General features: G+C 42.4%; 2 protein-coding genes across 2 annotated transcripts in view; both read right to left on the bottom strand.

The window, feature by feature from the left end:
• The window catches only part of Pts (6-pyruvoyltetrahydropterin synthase), a 6826-nt gene extending 6530 nt beyond the window's left edge, over nt 1-296 (bottom strand). The window contains exons 1-2 of the mRNA XM_013009488.1: nt 144-296; nt 26-86 (exon numbers count right to left, since the gene is read on the bottom strand). Of these exons, the coding sequence (XP_012864942.1) occupies nt 26-86; nt 144-223 (141 nt within the window). The 5' untranslated portion in view covers nt 224-296. The remainder of the gene's footprint in view (nt 1-25; nt 87-143) is intronic.
• A 5388-nt stretch (nt 297-5684) lies between these two features.
• Nucleotides 5685-25455, bottom strand: Bco2 (beta-carotene oxygenase 2). Its single transcript, XM_013009603.1, has 12 exons — nt 25295-25455; nt 21677-21881; nt 18727-18938; nt 18432-18547; nt 16579-16681; nt 13442-13570; nt 12072-12232; nt 10498-10665; nt 8796-8933; nt 7868-8050; nt 7139-7249; nt 5685-5856 (listed from the first exon to the last, which is right to left on the bottom strand). Exons 1-12 carry the CDS (start codon nt 25314-25316, stop codon nt 5743-5745), a joined length of 1662 nt encoding a protein of 553 aa, XP_012865057.1. The 5' UTR covers nt 25317-25455; the 3' UTR covers nt 5685-5742.

Raw genomic sequence — 25455 nt, 5'->3', positions numbered from 1 at the left:
GGCCCCGCCCCACCCGAGGCCACACCCCAGTAGAGGCCACGCCCCGAGAGCGGTCCCAGCGCAGGTGCAGCCTCTGGCCCGGGCTCCTGCGGACACACCCCGCCATGGCCGCCCCGTCCCTGACGCCAGTGGGCACACCCTACCTGTGCAGGCGGTGGCTGGCGCTGAAGGAGACCAGGCGGGACACCCGCGCCCGGCGGCGACTCGGGCCCACCGCGTCCATTGTCTCCAGGCCGCGCGCGGATGATCAGCCCTGCTCCCCCCCCCCAGCTCCCGCGCTCCCGCTTGGCGCCGGTGGGCGGGGCCTCCCCGCGGCTGCGCAGTGAGGGCTCGCGCCTGAAGCTCGCGAGTCGTCTCGCGGTCTGGGTGCGCGGACCTTGGACCTGTGGGTGTGGACGTTGGTTCTGGGGTCCGAGGCCCGAGGGGCACCTGCCGTGTCCTCGAGGGGTGCTTTTGAGCTTCCTTCCTGCCCAAGCCTTGGGCTCGAGCCCTGGGGGCCACTGTCAGAGCGCAGTCTCCTAGCCGGCTCTGCGGGCTCCTGCCTGGCGTCCCAGCCACGCTGCAGGCTGAGATCCTGAGGATCGCGGTTCTAGGCCCCCCGAAGGAGGTCCCAACCATTAGCTCGGGAGCGTGCATCTGTCATCCCAGCACTCTGGAGCTGGAGAGGAGAGGATCTGGAGTTGGAAAGCTACCTGAGGAGACCCTGTCTCACAAACACCACCCCTGGGATTTGAGGCCACCTGCAGGACCACGTGCTCTGCGGACTGTTGGATGACAACTCCGCCCAAGAAAAATGCTTCCGTCCTCCGCACTGCCCCCCAGCAGGCGCGAGCCCATTGATCGGGCAGAACAGGAACAGCACAGACACCCTCTGACGGGCATCCTAGCAAATCACGCCTGGGAGCGCCAGGACGGTGCTTGCCAGGATGTCCAGAGTTCCCAGCACCGGCCAGCAGGGGCCTCTCTGGGTGTTGGAGGCACCGGCTCGGGCTGGCGCTGTGCAAAGTACAGGCCCGAGGGTAGCTGAGCGTTTGTAGATGAGAACAGTCCAATGCAATAGCAGGTGATACGTGGCAGGCCACCGAGGTGAGGCCCACTGGGATTTCCAAGCGAGCTACCTCTGTGTTTGTTCTGGCATTAAAATGTTGAATGTTCTGTTACACCATTCTTCACATATTTTCAACTGTGTGTCTAACTCCCACCCGCCTTGGGCTATAAAAGACCTCCAAGAACAAAGAACTTGGAGAGATTTTTGAGATAAAGCCTATCTCATACAACACCTCCATTTACAGATAAGAAGCCCAGGCCGAGATAAGAGTGAATCACTCAGCCATGATCGGTCTGAATATTAACCATGTTTCCCAAATATTGACTACACTGGAGATAAAAACACTCTAAATGTCAATGGTTAACTGAACACTCTAGAAACAGTGTAAAATACTCACCCACCTGGGGGAAGAAAGAATTTCTGAGCGATTGCTTCAGTTTGGCTATTTAGTAAGATGTTTCATTGTGGTTGCAGAATGCTTGCTCTGGATTATTTTAGGAAGGGTACGTCTGCACAAGGATATTCACAAATTCAGCCCCAATACATATTGAATTTTGCCCTGTCCTAAATTCAAAAGTTGATATCCAAACTGTTGAATATAACTTTATTTGGAAAGAGACAGGCGTAATTACTTGGGGTGTGGTCATTTGGGTGCATCCTAATCCAATGTGATCAATAGAGTGTCCTCATTAAAAATAAAAAAAAAAGCTGGGCACGGTGGTGCATAGCTATAATCCCAGCTATTTGGAAGGCTGAGGCAGGAAGATTGCTTGAGTCTAGGAATTCAAAGCCAGCCTGGGAAACATAGCAAGACCTTATCAAAATAAAACCTTTTGACACAGCAACAGACAAGTATATGGCAAAGGAATGCCATCCGAAGACGTAGAGACAAAGGCCAAGAAGGCCTGAAAACAGATCTGTCCTCAGCACCCTCCAAAGGAACAAACCCCGTTTCCAACATCTAGCTTTCAGTGCTGAGATCAAAAGCCATTTAGGTATATCCCCCCTCCCCCATACCACTTCATCCATTCAGCATACACTGGCTTTGTGCTTGGCTCCGTTGTCTCCTGAGGTTAGCTTCTATTAAGAAGTCCCCATATGGGCTGGGAATGTGGCTTAGAGGTAGAGTGCTTGCCTAGCATGCACAAAGCCTAGGGTTCTATTCCTCAGTACCACATAAAAAAAAATTGCCAGAAGTGGCCGTGTGGCTCAAGTGGTAGAGTACTTGAGCAAAAGCAGCTCAGGGACAGTGCCCAGGCCTTGAGTTCAAGCCCTAGGACAGGCCAAAAAAAAAAAAAAGTCCCAGTGAAAAGCCAAGTGCTGGAATTCATGTCTATAATCACAGCTTGGGAGCTTGAGTTTGAGGCTAGTTTGCTGTCTCAAAGAACATGGAACACCAGACGGTATTTAAATGTGTACATATTAGCAAAATTACTCACTGTGAAGTCAATGTTTACTTAGCGCCTAGATGGCTGTGGTGCAGGTGTCAGTGGCATAGCAGTGAATCACATGTTTGTGACTAGAGTTCAACAGAACTAATGTAATGAATCCAAAAACACCTAAGTCTGCCCTCTGACAGCAAAGGAAGACCTCCAGAAAGAAGACAAGCATGGAGTTCTTCTCCAGCTGTGGAAGCAGAGATGTTCTCCAGATGTGGAGGTAGAGGATTCCAGAGGACTGTAAGCAAAGGAAATGTGGAGGGGTGCCGTCCACATTGGCATGTTCTTGGCTACCCAGAAGCAGGATGTCTTCGTGCTAGAAACACTGTTCCAACACCAAATTTTCAAGGGTTGCAAATGTCACTCCAAGAGTACAGGAAAGGAGGTCCCACCCTTGGGTCTCCGACCTGGGCCCTCACATTTCAAGGCACAAACCAGCGTTGTTGACTCAGGGAAGATCCCAAGGTGTGACCATCCCAAAGATGACAGTGTGGCTTACAGTTAGGATTTGTCCGGAAGCAATGTTCATCCCACAAACCCGAGTGCAAACTCCCCAGAGGCTCAGGCAGCCCTGGCCGTGTCACCCACGGTCCATCGGGCCTCTTGCTTACCTCTGATATGGCAACCTAGAGCTGGCCAACTCCTTCCTCTTCCCTCGCTTGGTGCCCCATGTCCTCCCTTTCTTTGAGTCTCTTGACATTGGCCAGTAATAACAATTGGGCTTAGGAAGAAAATAAAGACCCTGGAGCCATGGTTATATGCTTACTCCATCTTGCAAAATTTTAGCTGGGAGCTGGTGGTTCACACTTATAACCCTAACTACTCAGGAAGTGGAGATCTGAGGATCATGGATCAAAGCCAGCCCCAGCAGGAAAGTCCATGAAACTCTTTTTTTTTGGGGGGGGGGGAGGGGTCAGTCATGGGACTTGAACTCTGGGCCTGGGTGCTGTCCCTTAGCTCTTCAACTCAAGGTTAGTGCTCTAGCACTTGAGCCACAGTGCTACTTCTGGTTTTCTAGTGGTTTATTGTGCATAAGAGTCTCACAGACTTTCCTGGCCAGGCTGGCTTTGAACCACGATCCTCAGATCTCAGCCTCCTGAGTAGCTAGGATTACAGGTGTGAGCCACCCGTGCATGGCTCCATGAGACCCTTATCTCCAATTATAACCACCAGAAAACCAGATGTGGCACTGTGATTCAAAGCAGCAGCTTTGAACAAAAGAACTTAGGGATGGCACCCAGGCTTCACAATGGGCAAAAAAAAACTCTTAAAAATATTTCTGTATTTGATTACTAGACACTGTGCCTAGACCATAAATGCTATTGAGCCTCCTGGGCTGTGTGTGTCTGTGTATGTGTGCATTCTTTAAGAACCTTACAGAGGGCCTGGGATCAAGCCATATAATTAATCCAGCTACCTGCTGCACATTTGAACTTCATTCCCTGTGTATGTATGGAGTAAAGGTTTACAGACAGGCAAAAGAAGCCATCAGACCTCTCTGCTTCCCAGAGGCCAGAGTTTCCTAACAAGCATCCATGTTTTGCCTATAAGGAATGTCTTTTGGAGAATGGTTCATCTCAGCCTCTGAGCCCCCAGCTCTGCTATGTTCCTGCTGTCCAGTTCTTCCTGCTATTGTGTACCTCTGTCCAGTTGTTCATGTCACAAACCCAGTACTTCTGCTTTACTGCCACTGTGCAAACCTCCATCCATACATTTATGGGTGAACACTTCACTGCGGAGCCTAGAGGGCTTGTGGAGCCTGAAATAACTCCGAAGGAAAATTAAAGAGGAAACTAGTAGTCTACGCCTGTGTGGAGAAATCTACCCATGATTCAAACTGCATATTTGGGGGGACTTCAGCAACAATCGGCAGGCAGAAGCCTGAATTGCTTAACTGATCTAAGATGGGAGATGAGCCCTAGCTCAGTGCTGTTTAGTAAAACCTGGTGAGGAGTAGAACATGGAGATTATATGGTCTCTAGCGCCACCTGTTGTCCACCTAGGTGAAGAACTGCTGGCTTCCACCAGCCCCTAGAGAACTAGACACAGAGGTTAAGAGACCTGCCTGATTTCAGTGACCTCCAAAGGAAGGCTGAACTGGAGGACAGAGGGGGATGGCCGCCCGTGCTCTGCAGCAAGGTACAGCAGATAAAATAGCATCTGCCATGGATAACTGAGAAACAGCCAGCACTGAGGAGGCCACTAAGCAGGGCAGAGCTGGCTTCCAGCCCTCTGAGCAGTTTAGGGCCCATGGTAGCAGGAAGTACACAATGTTTCAGATCTAGACTCTAAGCCCATTATCCATGATTATTTCTATTCTTCCACATTGTTGATTTTCTGATGATTATAAACAGTCATCCTCAGCCGGGCACTGGTGGCTCATGCCTGTAATCCTAGCTCCACAGGAGACTGGAGTATGATCTTGACTCAAAACCAACTCAGGCAGGAAGGTCCATGAGACTCTTATCTCCAATGAACCACCAGAAAACTAGAAGTGGAGCTGTGGCTCAAGTGGTAGAGCGCTAGCCTGAAGCACAAAATTTGCAGGGGACAGCACCCAGGCCCTGAGGTCAAGCCCCACAATTGACAAAAAAAAGGAAAGAAAAAAAAAGGCCATCCTCTTTTCCCACCCACCTCTCTTCCTCTTCCTTTCCCTCTCCCTCTTTTCCTCCTTCCCTAACTGCGGATCGAGCATAGTGCCTCACCGTGACTCCTGTCCTTTGACGTTTTTTTCAGATCGGGTCTTGCACGAACTTTGCCTGCAATTCTCTGACCTCTACCTCTCAAGTAGCTGGGATTAGAGGTGGCTTCTCTCTTACTTTTATCTAAAGTAAAACAATTCTACAGGGGCTGGGAAGGTGGCTCAGTGATAGAGTGCTTGCCTTGCATGCATGAGGCCCTGGGTTGGATTCCTCAGCACCACATAAGCAGAAAAAAAAAGCCGGAAGTGGCGCTATGGCTCAAGTGGTAGAGCCTTGAGCTGAAGAGCTGAGGGACAGTGCCCAGAGTTCAGGCCCATGACCGGACCCCCCCCCCAAAAAAAAAAACAAATCTACAATAAATCTACCTTTTAAACTCTCTTTAAAATATTCTGTCAGCACTTAATGATTTTAAGAAAATATACAACCACAATTATCTCACAAATTATACTTTAATCAAAATTTTAAAACCAGTGTTCAGTGGTTTAGGAGGGAGGGTGTCTTCTATAGGGAGAATCTCGGGTAAGTCTAGTCCCCAGACCCGGTGGCTGCTCCATCAGATGGGTACAAATGTTCCGTGGAACCCATAAGGTATTGGCACAGGTACTTCTGCTCGGCCTAATTCTTCAAAATTCTTGGCATCCAAGACAAGAAGAAAATTGCTCTTATTCTAGGGAGGAAAAAGCAGTACTGAAAATTCCCCTTTTCTCATTAAAAAAAAAATGTATCTTCACTGGCTATGGAGTTCCTAATGAAGGGACCATGTTGGACTTTTTGTTGTTGTTGTCGGTCATGGGGCTTGAACTCTGGGCCTGGGCCGCTGTCCCTCAGCTCTTCAGCTCAAGGCGAGCGCTCTACCACTTGAGCTACAGTGCCACTTCCGGTTTTCTGGTGGGTTACTGGAGATAAGAGTTTCACGGACTTTCCTGCCCAGGCTGGCTTTGAACCATGATCCTCAGATCTCAGCCTCCTGAGTAGCTAGGATTACAGGCATGAGCCACCGGCGCCCAGTGGACTTATTTTTTTAATCTATCCTCGGGACCATCCCTCTACCCATTGGCTCAATTGCTGAACTGTACTAACCAGGAAATCATGGCTGAAGTTTAGTAATAAAGCAAAGGAAAAAATTGTTCATCCCAATAACTTTCCTAGGCTCTATTTGAGTTTTCTTTCCTATGAGACAAGGAGATTCTTTCTTCATGTTAGGAATGTTTCCACTTGTTACTTCAGAGCTACCTACATGGCAGCATTTCAAAGTAGACTGGGATTTGCCATGACCAAACAGCAGGAATGCTGAATGCATGACACCAGGATTGAGCCCATGTCAGACATCACTAATCGACCACAGCATCTTCTCCGTCAAACCATTAAAAGCCCTCAGAATCCTACACCACAGGCAGCCACTAAATTGATCAAAGCTGGCACCTGACATGAACCTATTTGCCATAGATTGCTGCAGACAAGCAGTCAGTTAGCGACTAACATTATTGAGATGCCAAGCCTGGGCTTATAATATTGGACTTGGAAGTCCGGTAAGCTGAAACTGGAAACACAGGTGGTGGTATGAGCATTAGACAACAAGCCAGAAGATTTCAACACTGCTGTACCATGAAGGAATGTCATGTCCCTTGCAACCTCTTCAAATTACCAATTCTATATCTGTAGAATGCTATCTCATCAAATTGTCTTCATGACTGAGATTAATATGAAAATACTTAGTAAATAACAAATTCCTGTGCAGCGGTAAATTGTTAAATGATGCTACAAGTGAGCTTCAAAACAATCACCAAGTATGGGTTGTGATTTCAAAGGGTAGGTAACAGTAAAGAAGGAAAGAGAAGGAGAAGATAGCATAAAGACATCAAAATAAACTATGGGTGGCATCACTGAATGTCACCCTCAAATGACTTAGTGCTACATATTTTTGATTTGTGACAGGGTGATACATTTACCTGGTTGGGAGTCACTACCACAGAAAGAATAACTCCACCATCTTCTTCTCCAGATCCTGGTACTGGTACAAACACCGGTTCTGAAGGATAAAAGCCATCTTCTCGCCAAACCTACCCCCCAAAAAAAGCATTTGATTGGGAAGTTTTCTGTAGTCTTGTGTTACACCCTGTATAAATTTATTTGGTCTTCAACAGAATATTCCAGAAGTTGGGAAAAAAAAGGACACTTTGGCTGGGATGTAGCTCAGTGACAAAGCACTTGCCTAGCAAGTGCAACGTCCTGGGTTCAATCCCCAGGACCAAAAAAGAAAAGAAAAAAAATACAATAAAAAAATAACCCAAACCAAAAAAAAAAATGAAGCTTGCTAAATTGGCTATGAGGGAGGAGCCTTTTGCAACCCCTAGATTCTATCACCATCAAAGATAACTTACGCAATTATAATTTCCATCAACCTGAAAATACAGGTGTCCCAACCACCTTAACCCTGCAGTTCTCCTAAAAGAGCATCAAACTTAGGGTTTATTTTCCTGGGCTTGGATTTTTCTTTAGATTCTCTAGAGAAAAACATATCCCTAAATTAAGTGATTCTATGGTTCTCCAACTTAGGAAAGTGGTTGAGCAGTTTAAATATTAAAGACTCTGAAGCACTAGCTTAAATAAAACTGAAGCAAAGTCAAATGGCAGAAGAGATCTTTGGAAACTGAAAAAAGGAAAGGAGTTTTCCTTACCTTCAAAGTCTTTTCCACCACATCAACCTTGATCAAAGAATCCCCCACCAAATGCCGAAAGCCACAGCCATAGAAGAAACGATACTTTTTGCCATTGAATTGGCTATAGTTGATCTGAGGAAATTCAATTCCCCCTTCCAACTCTAGATCCTCATGATGTAGATCTTCGTGACAGCACCAGATCTAAAATTGATTTGAAGTGGTTACACAATTCTCCTCTTCAGAGTAGGTCAGTAAAGGGGACTAATACTCAGTTTATGGCAGGGGTTGGACACTAAGGTTCTATAACACTTTTTTACTTTTTATCAGTCATGGGGCTTGAACTCAGGGCCTACCTGCTACCCCTGAGCTCTTTTGCGTAAGGCCAGTGCTCTGCCACTTTAAGCCACAGCTCCACTTCTGTTTTTCTGATGCTTCATCGGAGATAAAAGTCTCATGGACTGGGCTGGCTTTGAACTGGGCTCCTCAGAGCCCAGAGAGTAGCTAGGATTACAGGCCTGTGCCACCAGCACCCAACCCTCAGGAGTCTGAAGTTCATCTGTTATCAGGTTTTGTATGTAAGTTGTGAGATGCCAGAGGAGGTGGAAGTGCTTCATTATTCTGCTAAAGATAACTCATAGATAGGTAAAATGTTGAGGTAAGGGTAACTTATCTAGAAGGTGGGGTTGGTCTCTGCCAATCTCACGCTCTTAGACTGCTCACCACGAGGAAGTTGCCCCTGTTTTGAGACTCTGAAGGCAGCGTCCATGCTGAGTACGTTCCTAGCCAAGTTTCTGTGATTCTTGTACAAACAAGGTTCCCTGACCTCACCCTCCTTCTCAATTGCATGTTACGAAACCCATGGGTCGAGAAAGCTTGGGAAAACAGCCAAGTAACACACAACTGGAGTTCAAAGTTTTAATCAGTCTAATGTCCATTGGCAACATACCTTTCCATCACGCTGCTTCACAGCACTGGCTGACGAATAGGAGAGGGGATTGAGGTTCTGTCCATCTGGGACATTCTTGTTGATGTCAAGGGGCAAGACAAACCTTCGGGGGAAAGATCTGGCTACTGAGCTGTACACCTACACAGGAGAGAAATAAACAGGTGGAAAAAAAAATACCATTCAAAGCCCATCCTAGTCATTTCAACTCTGTCAACATCACTGGCATACCTAAGCTAATTATATAAATGATCATTGCTGTTCATCCACGCAACACATATTTGTTGATCACCTACTACAAGGTGGGAGACAATGTGGATACAGCAACGAGCAAAGCAGTGTTTGGCCTCATGGAACTAGTAGTGGAATAATGAGAAATCCAAAACTTAGATTTCTTTTTATATTACTTAATTTGCATCACACAAACAAATGACTAGATAGTCAAAGGTCTGAGGGACTAGAAAGTAACAAGGGATGCTCACTTTTTGAGACTTGATCCAGGCAAAATTCTATGAAGCAATAGATGAATCTAGCAGGCCCAGATTGCTCTAACATTGCCCACTATTGAGAAAAAGCTTGTTTTCAGCACTCAGCCGTGGCTGGCTCCTGGGAACTGAATTTTGGGGACACTTTTATCACGTGGTACTGGAGAGTCCACAGAGTTTATGAACACCTGAACTCCCCTGGGTGGAGGTCTGCAGCTTTGGTAGGATTAGTCATGAAGGGAGGACTGCATGTTTTCACTATTGATTCCTAATACAAACTTGGCCTCGCCAGGCTGGGGTGAGCATTCCAGACAGATAATATTGCATACACGTTACTATGACAAGCTCCTAGAGGAATTAAGTATGCTCTGTGGGATTCCACTGGGAGCTGACTGTTACAAGTTTGTGCACCTTTTCTTTTCTCACTTTGCTTTGGATCTTTGTGTTTGCTCAATCAGAGCGCGAATGTAACAGTAAGCTGAGCCTGGTGAGTTCTCCTTGTGAATCACTGAGGTTGAGACTTAATCCCAGCAACTCTTTTCTACTGAAATGATGTATACATGGAAGAGTCAGAGAAAATAACAGGATTTTCTATTCATGGGGCTGCGATCCAAGGATCAAGGGCAAACTCAGCAGACAAAGCCATAAAACTTTGATCTCTATTTAACCAGCAAAAAAAAAAAAAGAGCCCAAACTGAAGCATAGCCCAAATGGTAGAGCATCAGCCATAAGTGGGTTCCAGCTGTAGTACTGACACAAAAAAATAAACCAATATAAATAAAAATTTAAAAAATAAAAATCATAGCTGACAAAACTACTGATAGATCCAATTTACATTTTGTAATACAAGGGAAAATGTTACCTCAGATTCAGTGTTGGGAAGAACTGATCCCCTTCAGTTACATGAGCTGATACACTGGGAATGTTATTTTTCTATCCCTTCCAGGAAACTTAAATATGTTTAGTGCTTTCGTGTAACGTAAAATGAATTATAACTGCTTCCTACTGCATACAAAGGCTGCCTTTTTACCCTGCTTTTTATTTATTAGGTATTAGTCTACTTCAGATTACATTAATAAATGATAAATCTATTTCTTTAAAACTACTCCACCTCCTTTTTGCCACAAGGGAACAAGATAAACTGGAAATTCCCAAGCCAAAGCCCGATCTTGTCTATTCAAAATCACCCTAATAATACCTGATAAATCACAGATGTTTACCTGATCGAGCCCTTCACCTGCTTTCCGGAGATTCTGTAGTTGATAGACATCCAGAACTTTTCCATCATCTTGACAACACATATCGATCACAACACAACCTTTGTCCTCAAAGGCATTGATTTGATGAAAAGTAATGAAAGATTTGCTGTAGTACCTCCCTGGAAGAGGCTGGAAGGGAATACAAAAACAAGTTCTAAGAGATTTCTTTTCCTAATTTTTCATTTGTTTTGTTTTTTGTTTTGGGTGATTTTTTTTTTTTGAGAAGGAAGTCCTGAGATTTGAACTCAAATTCTTCCCATTGCTAGGAAGGCACATCCCTATTTTGAATTTTCCTCATTACACGACACATTTAAAAGATGTTTTAAAAAAAAAAAAAAGGTGGAGGCTGGGAATGTGGCTTAGTGGTAGAGTGCTTGCCTAGCATGCATGAAGCCTTGGGTTCGATTCCTCAGTACCACATAAACAGAAAATAAATGAAAGAAATAAAAGGTAGGAGAAAAAATTATTTTAAAAAAAGGTGGACTAGAATATAGAAACAAATCTGTTTGATTCATAAACATTGCCTACTAAGTCAACATATTAATCAATGAACTGAGACTATTTGATATAGAGCAATCAACTGCTCCAAAACTTTAAAAACTTCTCATTAAATGTAGCCTAACATTTTAAAGGATAAAAGATCCTCGACTCTAAGTGCAAGGTCAAATAGAAAACATTACTATTTAGTATAGGTAAGATAAATGAAGTGACTGATCTTTGAAAAACATACTTTATTAATTCTATACTTTATATATTCTAAAATTTTCATCATGATATTTGGGAAGAGTAAATTTAGAATATTATGTACTTACAGAGATAAAATATAAACAAATAAACATAACAGCACTAGTTTTAATCGAGAATATAAAAAATATTCAACCAAGCCAAGCATTGGTGGCTCTCGCTTATAATCCTATCTACTCAGGAGGCTGAGATCTGTGGATCATGGTTCAAAGCCAGCTGGGGCAGAAAATCACTGTGAGACTCTCATCTCCAATTAATCACTCAAAAACCGGAAGTGGAGCTGTTCAAAGTGGTAGAGAACTAATCTTTGAGCAAAAGAGCTCAGGGACAGTGCCCAGGCTCTGAGTTCAAACCCTACAACCAACAAAAAAGAAAAAAAAAAACTCCAACCAACAGGCTTGAACTTTGATGGGATGATCATAATGATCTATCCAGAAGTCACAAAAGAAACTAAAATGTCATTACAAAAGTTTTAGAGCTCTACAGAAACTGCACCCACCTTTACATCTATTATGATATGCAAAACCCATGCCAAGAGAGTTTCTTAGATGCCAATCTAATTGAATCAGATAACTAAAAGAATACAAGCATTTCCTATAATTTTCCAAGTATGCAAAACCCACTATACTAATTAATGAGTAGGTAGCCTAGCCAACAGAAGATCAAAATATCCTTATTTAGGAGGGTCTTAAAAATAACTACTGATGAAGGTTTAAAAAAAAATCAATCCTATAGAAATTCACCTTTGAGACCAAAAAAAGAAATTATCAAGTACATTCAAAATACTCTACCTGCCCAGTGTGTTTATCCACAATGTGAAACCGTGTGTTTTGCTGGGGTTCCCAACTTATCCCATCGGAAAAAGGCTTTCCCCAAATTTTAGAAGTGGCAATTTTCCACAGATTCATCTTTAGAGGCTGTTCGATGAAGATTATGTAGTTCCTTGTCATTCCTACAATATTCCAGGAAACAATCACATGTTATTTAGCAAACTGGTGTGGTCAGAATGTGACCATTTCAAGGTTCTTTCTGAATGCCAACCGAAGTAGTAACTGGCCCAAAGTACTTCACTGTGCACTAGCCCTGCTGTATGTGTTTCTTGTTCCTATGGAACAAAACGGGAACTGCTAAAAATAGTGCAACGTCCTCACTAACTTCTGTATCTTTTGTTTCTTTTCAAATTATTTGTGTTTAGGAACAAAGAAGTATAATGTTAAAGTATTGTTTATGTTTTATGTGTCTATTCCTCAAGTCCCTTCCTATTTAATATGGGAGACTGACTTCTTGATAAGTCATTATGATCATCCCACTCAGAAGTAATTTGGCAATAACAATTTACAATAGAAGAAGTAAAAAAAAAATCTGGGTCAGAGCTGAAACCATTACAATTTCCCTCCCAAAATATAATCAGGACCTTCTCATGTATGAATATTATTTGTAGTCTTTAAAGTAGCCTAATTTTTTTTGTCAGTCATGGGGCTTGAACTCTGGGCCTGAGTGCTGTCCCTCAGCTCTTCAGCTCAAGGCTAGCGCTCTACCACTAGAGCCACAGCACCACTTCTGGTTTTCTGGTGGTTAATTGAAGACAAGCATTTCATGGCCTTTCCTGCCCAGGCTGTCTTTGAACCACAGTCCTCAGATCTCAGCCTCCTGAGTAGCTAGGATTATAGAGCCACCAGCACCCAGTTTAGCCTAAAATTTTGAATTGTCACTCAAATTTTTATTAATTGCTTATTTAAAGCAATTCTATCTCTTTAGGCATCTAAGCTAGTAAGAAGTACATGATGGGGCTGGGAATGTAGCTTAGTAGTAGAGTGCTTGCATAGCATGCATAAAGCCCTGGGTTCAATTCTTCAGCCACATAAACAGAAAGGCAGAACTGGCACTGTGGTTCAAGTGGTAGAGTGCTAGCCTTGAGCAAAAGAAGTTCAAGGACAGTGCCCAGGCCCTCAGTTCAAGCCCCACGACTGGCAAAAAAAAAAAAAAAGTACATGATGAAACAGAATAAATTTAACTGACATTAAAATGCAAGCCTGGTCTCATTATCACCATACTCTGGCACATTACCAGCATAGAACTTGATAAGACAAGCCCCTCCCATAAAAGTACATTAAGGCATTAAGCCAAGGCCCAATTCGCTGTGTCTTATCTCCAGGCTCACCAAAGCTGTGGTAGTAGGATGGCTTCATGGCTTGTGTAGGAGCAATAGAGCATATCACCTGAGCACCGTGAATTGTCTCTTCTGGGTTGCTCTTCTCTGGGGGAACCCGAATAACATTATAGCAGGAACCTGAAAACAGATTTTTTTTATTGTTTTACATACAGAGTAAAAGATAAACTGCCTTTGTCAAAGACTTGGCATATTTGTAAGCACAGCTATGGATAGATTAACAAATAGCATGGTTATGTAGCCACTGGACAAATGATTAGTTAGAATGATACTGAATTATCATGTTGGTGTTAGAATTACCAGTGTAGGTCATGACAAATTTGGATAACGTGGAATTTTGTAGTCTCCAATCTCCCAATCTCCCTCTCTCCCTTCTTTCCTTTCTCCTTTCCTTCCTCCTTCTTCCTTTCTTCCTTTCTTTCCTTCCTTGAAAGAGGGTCTTGAACTTTTAATCCTCCTGCCTCAGTTTCCCAACTGCTGGGATTACAGGTATGCATCACCATTCCCAGTTCCAATCTTTTTTGAACAAGGAAATAAAGAAATTTTCAATTTGCTCATTCTGCAACAACTTGTTGAGTATATTCCAAACATTACCCTAAAGGATTCTAAATGCTATACTCTAGGTACTCTATATGGCACTGTGTGGAAAAAAAATCTGGTCTTTTATAAGGCTTAAATCCTAATAAATCATATACTAAAAATGCAATGCATCAGATGATAATAAGTCTAATGGAAAAGAAGCCAGAGAATGGGGCTCTATAGTGATTGGAAAAGGTTGGGAGCCACTATTTGGGTTTTTAAATATGGTAGTCTGGGAAGTCTTCACTAAGTAGATGATGTTGAGGTAAAGACCTGGGGGAGATGAGGAATAGAGCCTTAAAGACACTTGGAGGAACGCCTTCAAGGCAAAGGGAATCAGAACTACAGAGGTTCTTAGACAGGACCCGTGTTAACCAATTTGGAAGGCTCAAATACCAGCAAGGAAACCAGTTCATAACATGTAAGGAGAGGACAAGATCTGAGCCAGAGATGGATGCAAGTGCAAACAACTAATCTAGATGCTACATTGAGTAAATGCTGCATGGGGCAGTGGAAGTAGCAATGAAATAGTTGAGAGGTAAGAGTTCAGTAACAGAGGGCTCAAAATAAAGTGGTGAGGGCTGGGAAGGTGGCTCAGTGGCAGAGTGCTTGCCTTGGATGCATGAGGCCCTGGGTTCAATTCTCAGCACCACATAAACAGAAAAAGCAGGACGTAGTGCTATGGCTTCAGTGGTAGAGCGCTAGCCTTGAGCTGAAGAGCTGAGGGACAGGGCCCAGGCCCAGAGTTCAGGCCCCACGACCAACAACAACAAAAAAAAATAGAATGGCAAAGAAGTGGAGATGTGGTTAACTGTAGAGTGAAAAAAAGCTAAGCGATAGTACCCAGTCCCTGAGTTCAAACCCTAGCACCTGGCACAAAACAAACAAACAAAACATCATATTTTCTATGGTGGTAAAAGAGCACTGAATGCCAAACAGATTAATATGAAGACTTGTCTTAAATAAACATTAAAAACTAGTTGGGCTGATTAATGTTTAAAGCATTTTTATTAATTTTAAAAGGGTTTTTTTAGGTATCTGGAAAGTTTAAAATAATGAAAAGCTTTTTAGTTCCTAAAAGTAGACATGAAACCCGGGAATTTTTATTTATTGCTATGAGAATCTCTAAATCTAATGTCGCTTAGGGCAAGTTAGTCAAGTTTCCCACAGTTACATGTATATTGAGCTCCACTTCAAAAGCTTCTCTTTGAATGAGATAATCAAGGGGAAAGGAAAAAGAAGTTCATTCCTTGGGAATTAGGATTAGACATTATGAGAAGTATTTCCTGTCTTGGCAATTCAGTGAAAGGGTGATTATTCAGTTCACTGCACTGAACACTTCGTAGTCACTGAACTTTTCTAACTGCAGGTCTTGAAGGCACTAAGCAAGACAGATACTCAGAAAACCTAATGGATGAATGTCCAGGAAAATCTGCCCTGCCCTGGACTGTGAGTCTAATTCTAGTTGACTTCTCCAGGCATCAGTGTAGACAACAAATTGAAGGGAAGTAACAAACACAACCTCTGGTAACACTTCCCCTTGTGACTGGTGGCCAAGTTTCTCAGTGAGACCTCGAGACTCACATTAAAAACTTTAGCTTCTCAGTTGGGCACTGGTGACTCATGCCTGTAATCTCAGCTGAGATCTCAGCTTCCTGAGATCTGAGAAGCTTGGTTCCAAGTCAGCCCAGGAAGATAAATCAGTGAGAATCTTATCTCCAATGAACCAGCATAAGCCAGAATGGAAGTGGTGGCACAAGTGGTAGATGGCCAGCCTTGAGTGAGTGAAAAAAACGAAGTGAGAGTACAAGGCCTGGAGTTCAAGCCCCAGTCCCAATACACACACACACACACACACACACACACACACACACACACACAATCCTTTCACGCTATTAATCATAAAAATTTAAGTTATACAAATAGTAAAGTGTTAGCTGGACCAGTGTGAGCTCCAGGTACAGTCTCCAGCACTTACCAAAAAAATAAAGTTATGTTGAAAAGCACAAATGGGAAATAGGGGTGACATTGGGAAAAAGGGGTGATATGGATCAAGATATATTGTATATAAACTGCTCTGTTGAATGGCAATTCCTTGGTACAACTACTTAAAGATATTTTTAAGGGACAAAGGGAAAAAATAAGCTACAAAATCAGGTGCTAAATATTGTATATTTTAAGTTCAGTAATGCCACTTTGGATGCTTCCTTCTGAGTCTTTTTTAAAAATGTTTTTATTGTTATTACAAAGGTGATATACAAAGGGGTTACTTATGAAAGTCAGGTAATGAGTAAATTTCTTTTTAGATAGTGTTACCTCTTCCCTTGCTTTCTCCCAGTTTTTCCCTTCCACCTCCCCCACAGGTTGTATAGCTCATTTTCAATATAGTGTCCAGTGAGCACAACTGATCCTTCTGAGCCTTTTGAATGAAATTTCATGTTTCCATCTTAGCCAACATGGAACCATGAGAAGACAACCGATTTCCCAATTATCTCTAAGAAAAAGAAGCCACAACCTCTCCCCCCCCCAAAGCTCCATTCCCATTTCACCTCGTGGCCCATAGGAGTTCCCCAGATTGTATGCTGTTCCATCAGGGTCGAAGTGAGGGTGTGCGGTTGCTCCATTCACAGCAATGAATTTGCTCCAGTCCACCTATGGGGTTAAGACCTATGGGGTTAAGTGTCCCACGTGCAAAACTCTATCGATACTCATGACTACAGGGACACATCAACTACAGTAAAAATAACAAGTGAAAACTGCAGTATATGCCCTAATTTCTTTTCTCTGAGAAATCCAAAGTATCTTGCCTAATGAAAGTAAAAAGAAAATGAGACTGAAAAACAAAAACCCAACAAAAAAATATGCCAACCAGAACAACAGCCCCAAAAAAAGAGAAAGAAAGAAAGAAAGAAGGAAGGAAGGAAGGAAAGAGAGAGAGAAAAAAAAGAAAAGAAAAGCCATGAGTAGATTTGGCCAAGATTATAGAGAAGTTCAAAAACAAAAAAGAGCAGCAATTACAATTTTGTTTTATGGATTTTTTGCTATTAAATCACCTTTTTTTTTTTGGGTCCAGTTGTGGGGCCTGAACTCTGGGCCTGGGCGCTGTCCCTCAGTTCTTCAGCTCAAGGCTAGTGCCCTACCACTTGAGCCACAGCGCCACTTCCGGCTTTTTGCTTATGTGGTGCTGAGGAATCGAACTCAGGGCCTCATGCATGCAAGGCAAGCATTCTACCACTGGGCCACCTTCCCAGCCCCTTAAATCACCTTTTGTTCAATTATGTCACAGAATCTTATCAATACTGATGTATTTATTTTATTTTTGTAGTGCCAATACTGGGTCTTCACATCTGGGGTCTGCACTCTCAGCTTTTGCACTCAAAGCTGACATTCTACCAGCTAAGGTACACCTTCACTTCCCAATTAAAATCTTAATTTGGAGGCTGGAGGCATGGCTTGAGTAGTAGAGTACCTGCCTAGCAAGCCTAAGGATTTGAGTTCAAACCCTAGTAATAAAAACATGTGGCTTAGTGGTAGAGTGATTGCTTAGTATGCATGAGGCCTTGGGTTTGATTCTTCAGTACCATATAAACACTACAAATAAATAAAATCAATTTTAAAAAACACCATACATACACACAGAGAGTTTGAATTTTCTTCTGAAATTGTATTTTTCAGGTGAAAATGGGCCTGTCAAAGTGAACAGTACTCCCCTTTTCCTTGGCCTTCAGATATCAAGACTTAAGGAAAACTTTTCAAATTATCTTCAAGGAAAATTAACCGCACATAAACCATTCGAACCAGAACAGACAGCCAAGATAACCTAAATCAGTACATATCTTTGTTTTGGTATGGTTAGTTCTTATTGTTATTATAAAGATGGTATACAAGGGGATTACAATTACATAAGTCAGGCAATGAGTATATTTCTTTTTTTCTTTTTTTGCGGGGGGAGGGGGTCCGGTCGTGGGGCCTAAACTTTGGGCCTGGGCACTGTCCCTCAGCTCTTCAGCTCAAGGCTAGCGCTCTACCCCTTGAGCCACAGTACCACTTCCAGCTTTTTTTCTTTTTGCTTATGTGGTGCTGAGGAATCAAACCCAGGGCCCCATGCATGCAAGGCAAGCGCTCTACCAGTGAACCACCTTCCCAGCCCCAGTACATTTCTTTTTTGGACAATGTCACCTCTTCCCCTCACTCTTTCCCAGTTTTCCCCTCCTATCCCTGCTTTCAAGTTGTATCTTTCATCTTCAACATAGTGTCTGGTGAGTACCAACCACTGCTGCATTTGTTCACCCTCCGTGGTGTAGTTATTAAAGCCCCAATGTCTTGCTTCAGGTATCTACTATTCGAAATAGCATTTTTGAATGGAAAGAAATGTTATGATCTAATTTGAACCAATACCCACCTTCTCTGTGTTGTCCAGAGTTTCGATGTCCACTTTGTTCATAAAATTGGTCTCGGTGCTAATGTAGTAATCGCCCTTGTACTTCACATAGTTGACATTGGTGTTGTCCGTCATGACTGAAACCAAACATCTCAACTATTTTATTACCTGAGAAAAAGCCATTGCAACACCCTCCCTCCCACTCCCCCAAAAAATACTTCTGAAGATTCGTATTCGTGTAGATTGTCATACATCATAATCCTTTAAAGAGTCATTTCTAACGCTGGCAATTCTAGACATGTTAAAGACTGCTTACCTGGAGGTACAAACCTAGACATGAAACGTTCAAAAATATTCCTGCATGGGTCCGGAAGAGCCAGGGTGCCAAATTCTGAGATCACAATTCGATTAGCAGCCATGTTGGCTTTGTATGTGTCGCTCTGTAGAAACTTGCTCCTGTATGTCACACTGCCTTCCTCCATCCTGAACTGGTGAAGCAAAGCCATTCCATCAAACCAGTGATTGTACCTGCAGATAGCAGCAAGGAAACACTGAACAGTGGGGAAAGTGGAAGGCTAACATGAGGGCTGGCACGATGGAGCGCGTTTCAGATAGAGAGATAAGAAGATGGCCTGTTCTTCCAGCACCACCTGATTGGTTAGAGAACTTGAAATTTAAAAAACAAAAAATTTACTAGCATAGTTGTGGGGGGCGGGTATTGTAACACTTCCACACAAGTATAAAACATATCAAAAAAAAAAGTGGGCACCAGTGGCTCACACCTGTCATCCTAGCTACTCAGGAGGCTGAGATCTGAGGATCACGATTCAAAGCCAGCCCGGGAAGGAAAGACCATGAGACTCTTATCTACAATAAACCACTACAAAACCAGAAGTGGTGCTATGGTTCAAGTGGTCGAGTGCTCGCCTTGAGCTGAAGAGCTCAGGGACAGTGCTTAAGCCCAGAGTTCAAGGCCAACAACCGACCAAAAAAAAAAAAAAAAAACTATTCCAGACAACCTTACCCTATCAAAAAGCTCACATTCCACATGGGGCTAAAGAAACACCTTTCCAGTGGTGACTCCTGAGATAATTCTGATCTCTATAACTAAAAGCAAAACAACTAGAGGACATAGGAAAGTTTGGCACTTTCCAAGAGTTACCTTCATATGTTATGCATATTAAAATGCCCGTCTCTTACCTTGCCATGTAATTGTAACCCCTCTATATGGTATTTTCACAATAATAAAAAAAAATGTCCATCTCCTTTCTGTTCTTTTTTCAACTTTATCACAATTATGCTAAAGTAAGCCACATGCTTGACCTTACACAAGTTATTCTGGTCCTTATGATTATACTAGAAATTATGTGCTTAAATAATAAGAATTGAAAAACTGGCAGGAAAACTTGGTGGCCTTGCTTTTTAACTGAGTTTATCATGTGGTCCTTTCTTTCACATGCTTGTCAGACTAAATGCCTCATACTTTCAGTAGGAATAAGCAACTCTAACAGCATTGTCTTCAAAGGCAATGATTGCCTGGTGCTGGTGGCTCACGCTTATAATCCTAGCTACTCAGGCGGCTGAGATCTAGGGATCACCTAGATCAAAGTCTGCCTGGGCAGTAAAGCCTGTGAGACTCTTTAACAATTAACTACCCAAAAAATCCTGAAATGAAGCTGTGGCTCAAATGGTAGAGCACTAGCCTTGAACATAAAAGCTCAGGGACAGCACCCAGCCCCAGGACTGACTGGCACGCACGCGCGCGCGCACACACACACACACACACACACACACACACAGGAAATGGTTCCTACAAACGGGACTAGAAGAGGGATTTGGCCATTCACATTCATAACAACACTATTCACAAAAACCAGAAGATGGAAGAAATTCAAATGTCCATCAATAGTTGAATGAAATAAACCAAATGTTTCACAAAGGTTCAAGCATGCCTCTCCAATATATGCCACTTGGACAGACTGGTTATTTTGCATTGAAACACTTGAAAAATAGCAGCTGCAAGAAGAGCATTGTGACCTCCTAATGGCTTTTTCCAAAAGCAGAAAATAAAAGTCCCATGTGAGAGCATCCTCCCTGTACCAGAAGAAAGACATTATCCCTGGAGATGGGGACAGACATCTGTACAAATGAGCTCTGTTAAATTAACCCTACTTTCAGCCACTTCCCTGTAACCAAGGAAGTACCCTCCTCTATAACATTACCTTGTCACATTTTCACAAGCACTACTCTTTACCTAACATAGTATGCAAGCTTTAGGTCATCATTTTTCTTGTGAGGAACATGTAAAAATTACTAAAGAAAATGTGTGTGCCCTTCTCTTCCTATTAATCTTCCTAACAGGTGAAAGGCTAATTCTTGGGTCCTGCTAATGATTCTCAAGAGATAAAGAACATAAAATGTCAGCCAGCTCCTAAAAGTAATGGTCATTCACACTGTGTAGCAATTGTAAAAGGCTTGTAATAGTGTGATTTTTTTTTAAAGCAAAGCCAAAAAAATTCCACATGACTGCAATTGCCTGAAACAAGTCTAAAGACAAAAAAGTAGAGTGCTTACCTAGCAATCACAAGGCCTGAGTGCAAAGCTCAGTACCATTAAAATAAATAATAAAATAATAGTAAAAATAAAAACATGCCCAATAGGAGAAACTGAAAGAGGCCTCTGTGCAGGGACATTTGAGGTGAGGGAGAGGGTGGTAGGAAGGGAAGCCATGCCCTTCCTTCAGAACTTGTGAAAGTGCTCAGAAGTCACATACAGAGCTCATGATCCCTTCTTCTTTTTGGCATTAAACCCACAGACAGATTCAAGTTTACAATAGTCTGCAGAGCAGAAGCAGTAAGACTTTTTTTTTTCTTTTTGTTAGTCATGGGGCTTGAACTCTGGACCTAGGCACTGTCCCTCAGCTCTTCAGCACAAGGCTAGCGCTCTATCACTTGAGCCACAGCACCACTTCCAGTTTTGTGAGTGGTTTATGGGAGATAAGAGTCTCACAAACTATTCTGCCCAGGCTGGCTTTGAAGGGTGATCCTCTGATCTCAGCCTCCTGGGTAGCTAGGATTATAGGCATGAGCCACCGGAGCCCAGCAACAGTAAGACTTTTGAAAAATAATTCTTTTTTTTTTCTCCTGTAGGTTATGGTTTTCCTATCTGCAACCACAAGGATCAAATGACTGTGTCCACCTCAGAAAGGAAATAGATATGAATGTATGTTCCATAGACTCTGTCCATGTCAGGAAATTTAGGCTTACTCATCCTTCCCAAACTCAAACTTCCCAGGTCCAACTCGAAAGAGATAGCCATGGAGCCATTTAGGAATATGCCCTTGGACTTGAGCAGAGATGGTCTGTAGAGTCTCCTCCACCGTGGTCACCAGTGGTGCAATGCATGGCAGATTCTGCCGCTGTCCCGAGATAGTGTTTTTCACATGAGTATTCCCAGTGTACTTCTTCATTGCTGCAGAAAGCAAGCCGAAAGCACAGAAAAGGTTACCAGGTTCTAGAAACATGGACATTTCCCTCACAGACTGATGGCTTGAATGAAATGTGAACCTGACAACAACTATGAAAAATAAGACATTTTATTCTTAGATTTCCTGGTGCTTTGATTCTCCAGTTTTTGAACCACAACAGTGTGGCTCAAATTCCATTCCTTATAGCACTTATCTGCCAAAGAATTAACTTGAGACTGCAATTATACAACTATGACTATTTTTTATAATTGGCCAATGCTTGTCTTTTTCACAGGAATAATTCTACATTCTAACTATAGATGAGAATTAGCAATTTCACTGTTCTATGTTTTTTTAAAAAGACCCTCATTAAAATTATCATAATTACATTCATCCTAGTACAAGAATGTGAACATGGTGACTTTTGTGCATTTAGCAGGATGTGAAATTTAATTTCTTCCATTTGAATGGTTTATACATGAAAGTACATGCATTTTTCTAGAGGGCATCATCAATTAAACTATACAATATTATGAAATTACCTCAAGTCCAAAAGACACAAGAACTAAAATGTCTAACTATATACAAGGAGCTGAAAATTGACCCTATTGTTTCATTTTTACTGAATATTCACAAGATTAGCTATTGCAGAGGGGTAAGTAAATATATAATTATTTGAGTACACTACAGTCCTTCTGCCTAGCAAGTATAAGTCCCTAAGTTCAACCAAAGTACAACAATAAATAAAATCCTTTATTTCATAAAAATTTTGGAATCAGGTCAGGGCCCTAAGTTCAAATTCCAGCAAAAACCTCCCTTACTAAAAAAAATGTAACAGTGATACCAAAGTTTAGACTCAAAAATGAACAATGATATTATTTCCCTCGTCAGGCTTTTTTCCATTCTTGTAGAACATTATGTTGCAGTGTTATATTTATGATCCAATTTCATTTCAATCTCTCATTCAGTTTGGAGCATATTAAGAGTTTATTAACTTTCCTACAATTTAGCTAAGTCAAGCTATTTCCTGATTTCCCAAATAAAATTCACTTTTTCTCTGACTGCCCTTCCTAAAATCTCTCCCCAAGAAAATTAGAATTAGGAATGAAGCAAATACTTGCAGCTTATATCTCTCATCATAATTAAATACAACTGATACTTCCCAAAGAATAAATAATTCTGTGACTGGCTCTTTTTCTTCCTTATCATTAATATCCCTAAAGCATTACCTTGGACCCTTGCTCTTTAATCTCAGCACTCTCTCCTTGTAATCTCATCTAATCTCAATGCACTGGTTACTTCTTTTTTTTTTTTTTTTTTTTTTGGGTCCGGTCGTGGGGCCTGAACTCTGGGCCTGGGTGCTGTCCCTCAGCTTTTCAGCTCAAGGCTAGCATTCTACCACTTGAGCCACAGGGCCACTTCTGGCTTTTTTCTTTTTGCTTATGTGGTGCTGAGGAATCAAACCCAGGGCCTCAGGCATGCAAGGCAAGAGCTCTACCACTGAGCCACCTTCCCAGCCCTGCACTGGTTACTTCTAAGAGATGACTCTCAATATTTCAAAATAGAATCTTTCATTTTCACCCTTCTAAGTCAATTTTTCTACTAGTTACATCACCTAACTTCAAGATCTCTCAAGGCCTTCTCTGCTGTCTTTTATATTCACTGGGCCACCAGGGGGGATGCTAAAAGAGGCAACATAGAGAAGCCTCTATATATTACTGGGGCTCAAAAAGTATGGGAATGGGTTGTAGCTTGGTGGTAGCACACTTGCCTAGCTTATATAAGGCCCTGGATTCAATCCCAGCACCAAAAAAAAAAAAAAAGAAAGAAAAAAGACAAGAATAAGAAGTCCACAAGTGTGCGTAGGGGAGAGCCCATTCTACTTTTACAAGTTCTACCTTCCTGGGAAGATCCAAAAATTGTTCTACCTGACCTGAACCTGTCCTAACCATGCTAAAGCCTCAATTTCTCTTTCCTGCCACCTCCTTTCTTATGTCCTAATTTAGGGCCTAAATATCCTAATTTAGGATATTTCACTGCCTTATATTTGGGAGGAGAAACTAGATAGGGGATCAAACCACCCTTTACACCAGAGCTTTCTAATCAGTGAGCCACTTGATCCACTAGGCTCTTGAGATTGACCAGAGGCCCCAGCCCAATTTCCCTAAGTAACCCACCAGGACTCCAGATCCCAGCCAATGTAACCCAATACAGTAAAGGATTTACCATATATGCTGCCTGTAATATGTACCCTATGAAACCAATTGGAAAACACTGTGACTGAATTAACTTTCCTAAGTATATATCTGATTGTATCATATGGCCCTCCAGAAAATCTTCACAAATGGCTTGTCATTGTCAACCAGGTACAGTCTAAACTGCTTGGCAGAAAGTGTTGAAGATCTTCTACTGTCTTATCCCAGACTACCTGGCCAGTTCTGGCTCTCATTCATTGCTTTCCACACCAGTCCCACTCTCTTCTCATAATTACATGGTTCTCTACTTAGGATATTTCCCAACTCCTTCATGCATCCAACTCATCTTTCAACATCCCCATAGCAAGAACTGATTCTTCTTAGAACTCACACCACAGCTGCTGATAGCTCTCTTATGGCCCTATCTTATTCTGTTTTATATGATAAAGGTGAATGTACTTTATATTTTCTACTATCAGTACTCCTTGAGTACAAAGTCTAGTTTTTGTCTGCCCTCTTATATTACTAACATATTGCCTTGCATAATGAAAGCACTAAATTGGATTAAATAATTTCAAAATTACAATGCATAGCTGATTTGATAGTTCTATAGCTCTCAATTTCAAAATATAAATATAAATCAAGTAATTTACTAAGAAAGCTACAAAAAAAACCCCACAGATTTCAAGGTAGTCTCCCAGAATGCCAGTAGATAAAAACAATTACATTAGAACAGCTGGAAGTAATTTTCATTTAGAAAAGTCTGACTAAGGGCTGGGAAGGTGACTCAGTGGTAGTGTTTGCCTCACATGCATGAGGCCCTGGCTTCAATTCCTCAGCACCACATAAGCAGAAAAAACCAGAAGTGGCACTGCTGTGGCTCAAGTGGTAGAGCGCTAGCCTTGAGCTAAAGAGCTGACTGACACACAAAAGAAAAGTCTGACTAATGAGTTGTCTTTCCTATTACACATTCAAACAAAAGAATCCTCAAACAGAAAGTGTATAACGGGAAACGCTGTTCTCCCTAACAATAAACAAATGAATCTGCTTCTTCCTCTTTTCACTTCCAGCTAGGCAGAGTTGCTGTTTCTATCTTCTCTACACCGCAAGGAAAGGTTCAGCAGCTGTCAGTAATCTTCGGGAAACAGACACATAAGTCTAAGTACAAACTGGTAGGAAGAGGAAGGGGAAGAAAAAGAAGGGGTAGGGGCCAAGTCCCCTACCTGAGAGCTGGCGCATTACCATAGAAAGAAAACCCACAGTGGTGGTACAAAGACTGCTGACAAAACGGAGACAGATTCAAGGAAACAGTTTTTGAATACAGTTCAGCAGCAGCAGCAGCAGATCCAGTGTTCTCCAAATCCTCAGGCTTCCTGGCAGCTTT

The sequence above is a fragment of the Dipodomys ordii genome, unplaced genomic scaffold, assembly GCF_000151885.1.
Source record: "Dipodomys ordii isolate 6190 unplaced genomic scaffold, Dord_2.0 Scaffold10, whole genome shotgun sequence".
NCBI classification, from domain to species: Eukaryota; Metazoa; Chordata; class Mammalia; order Rodentia; family Heteromyidae; genus Dipodomys; species Dipodomys ordii.
This window is presented reverse-complemented; position numbering and strand designations above follow the sequence as displayed.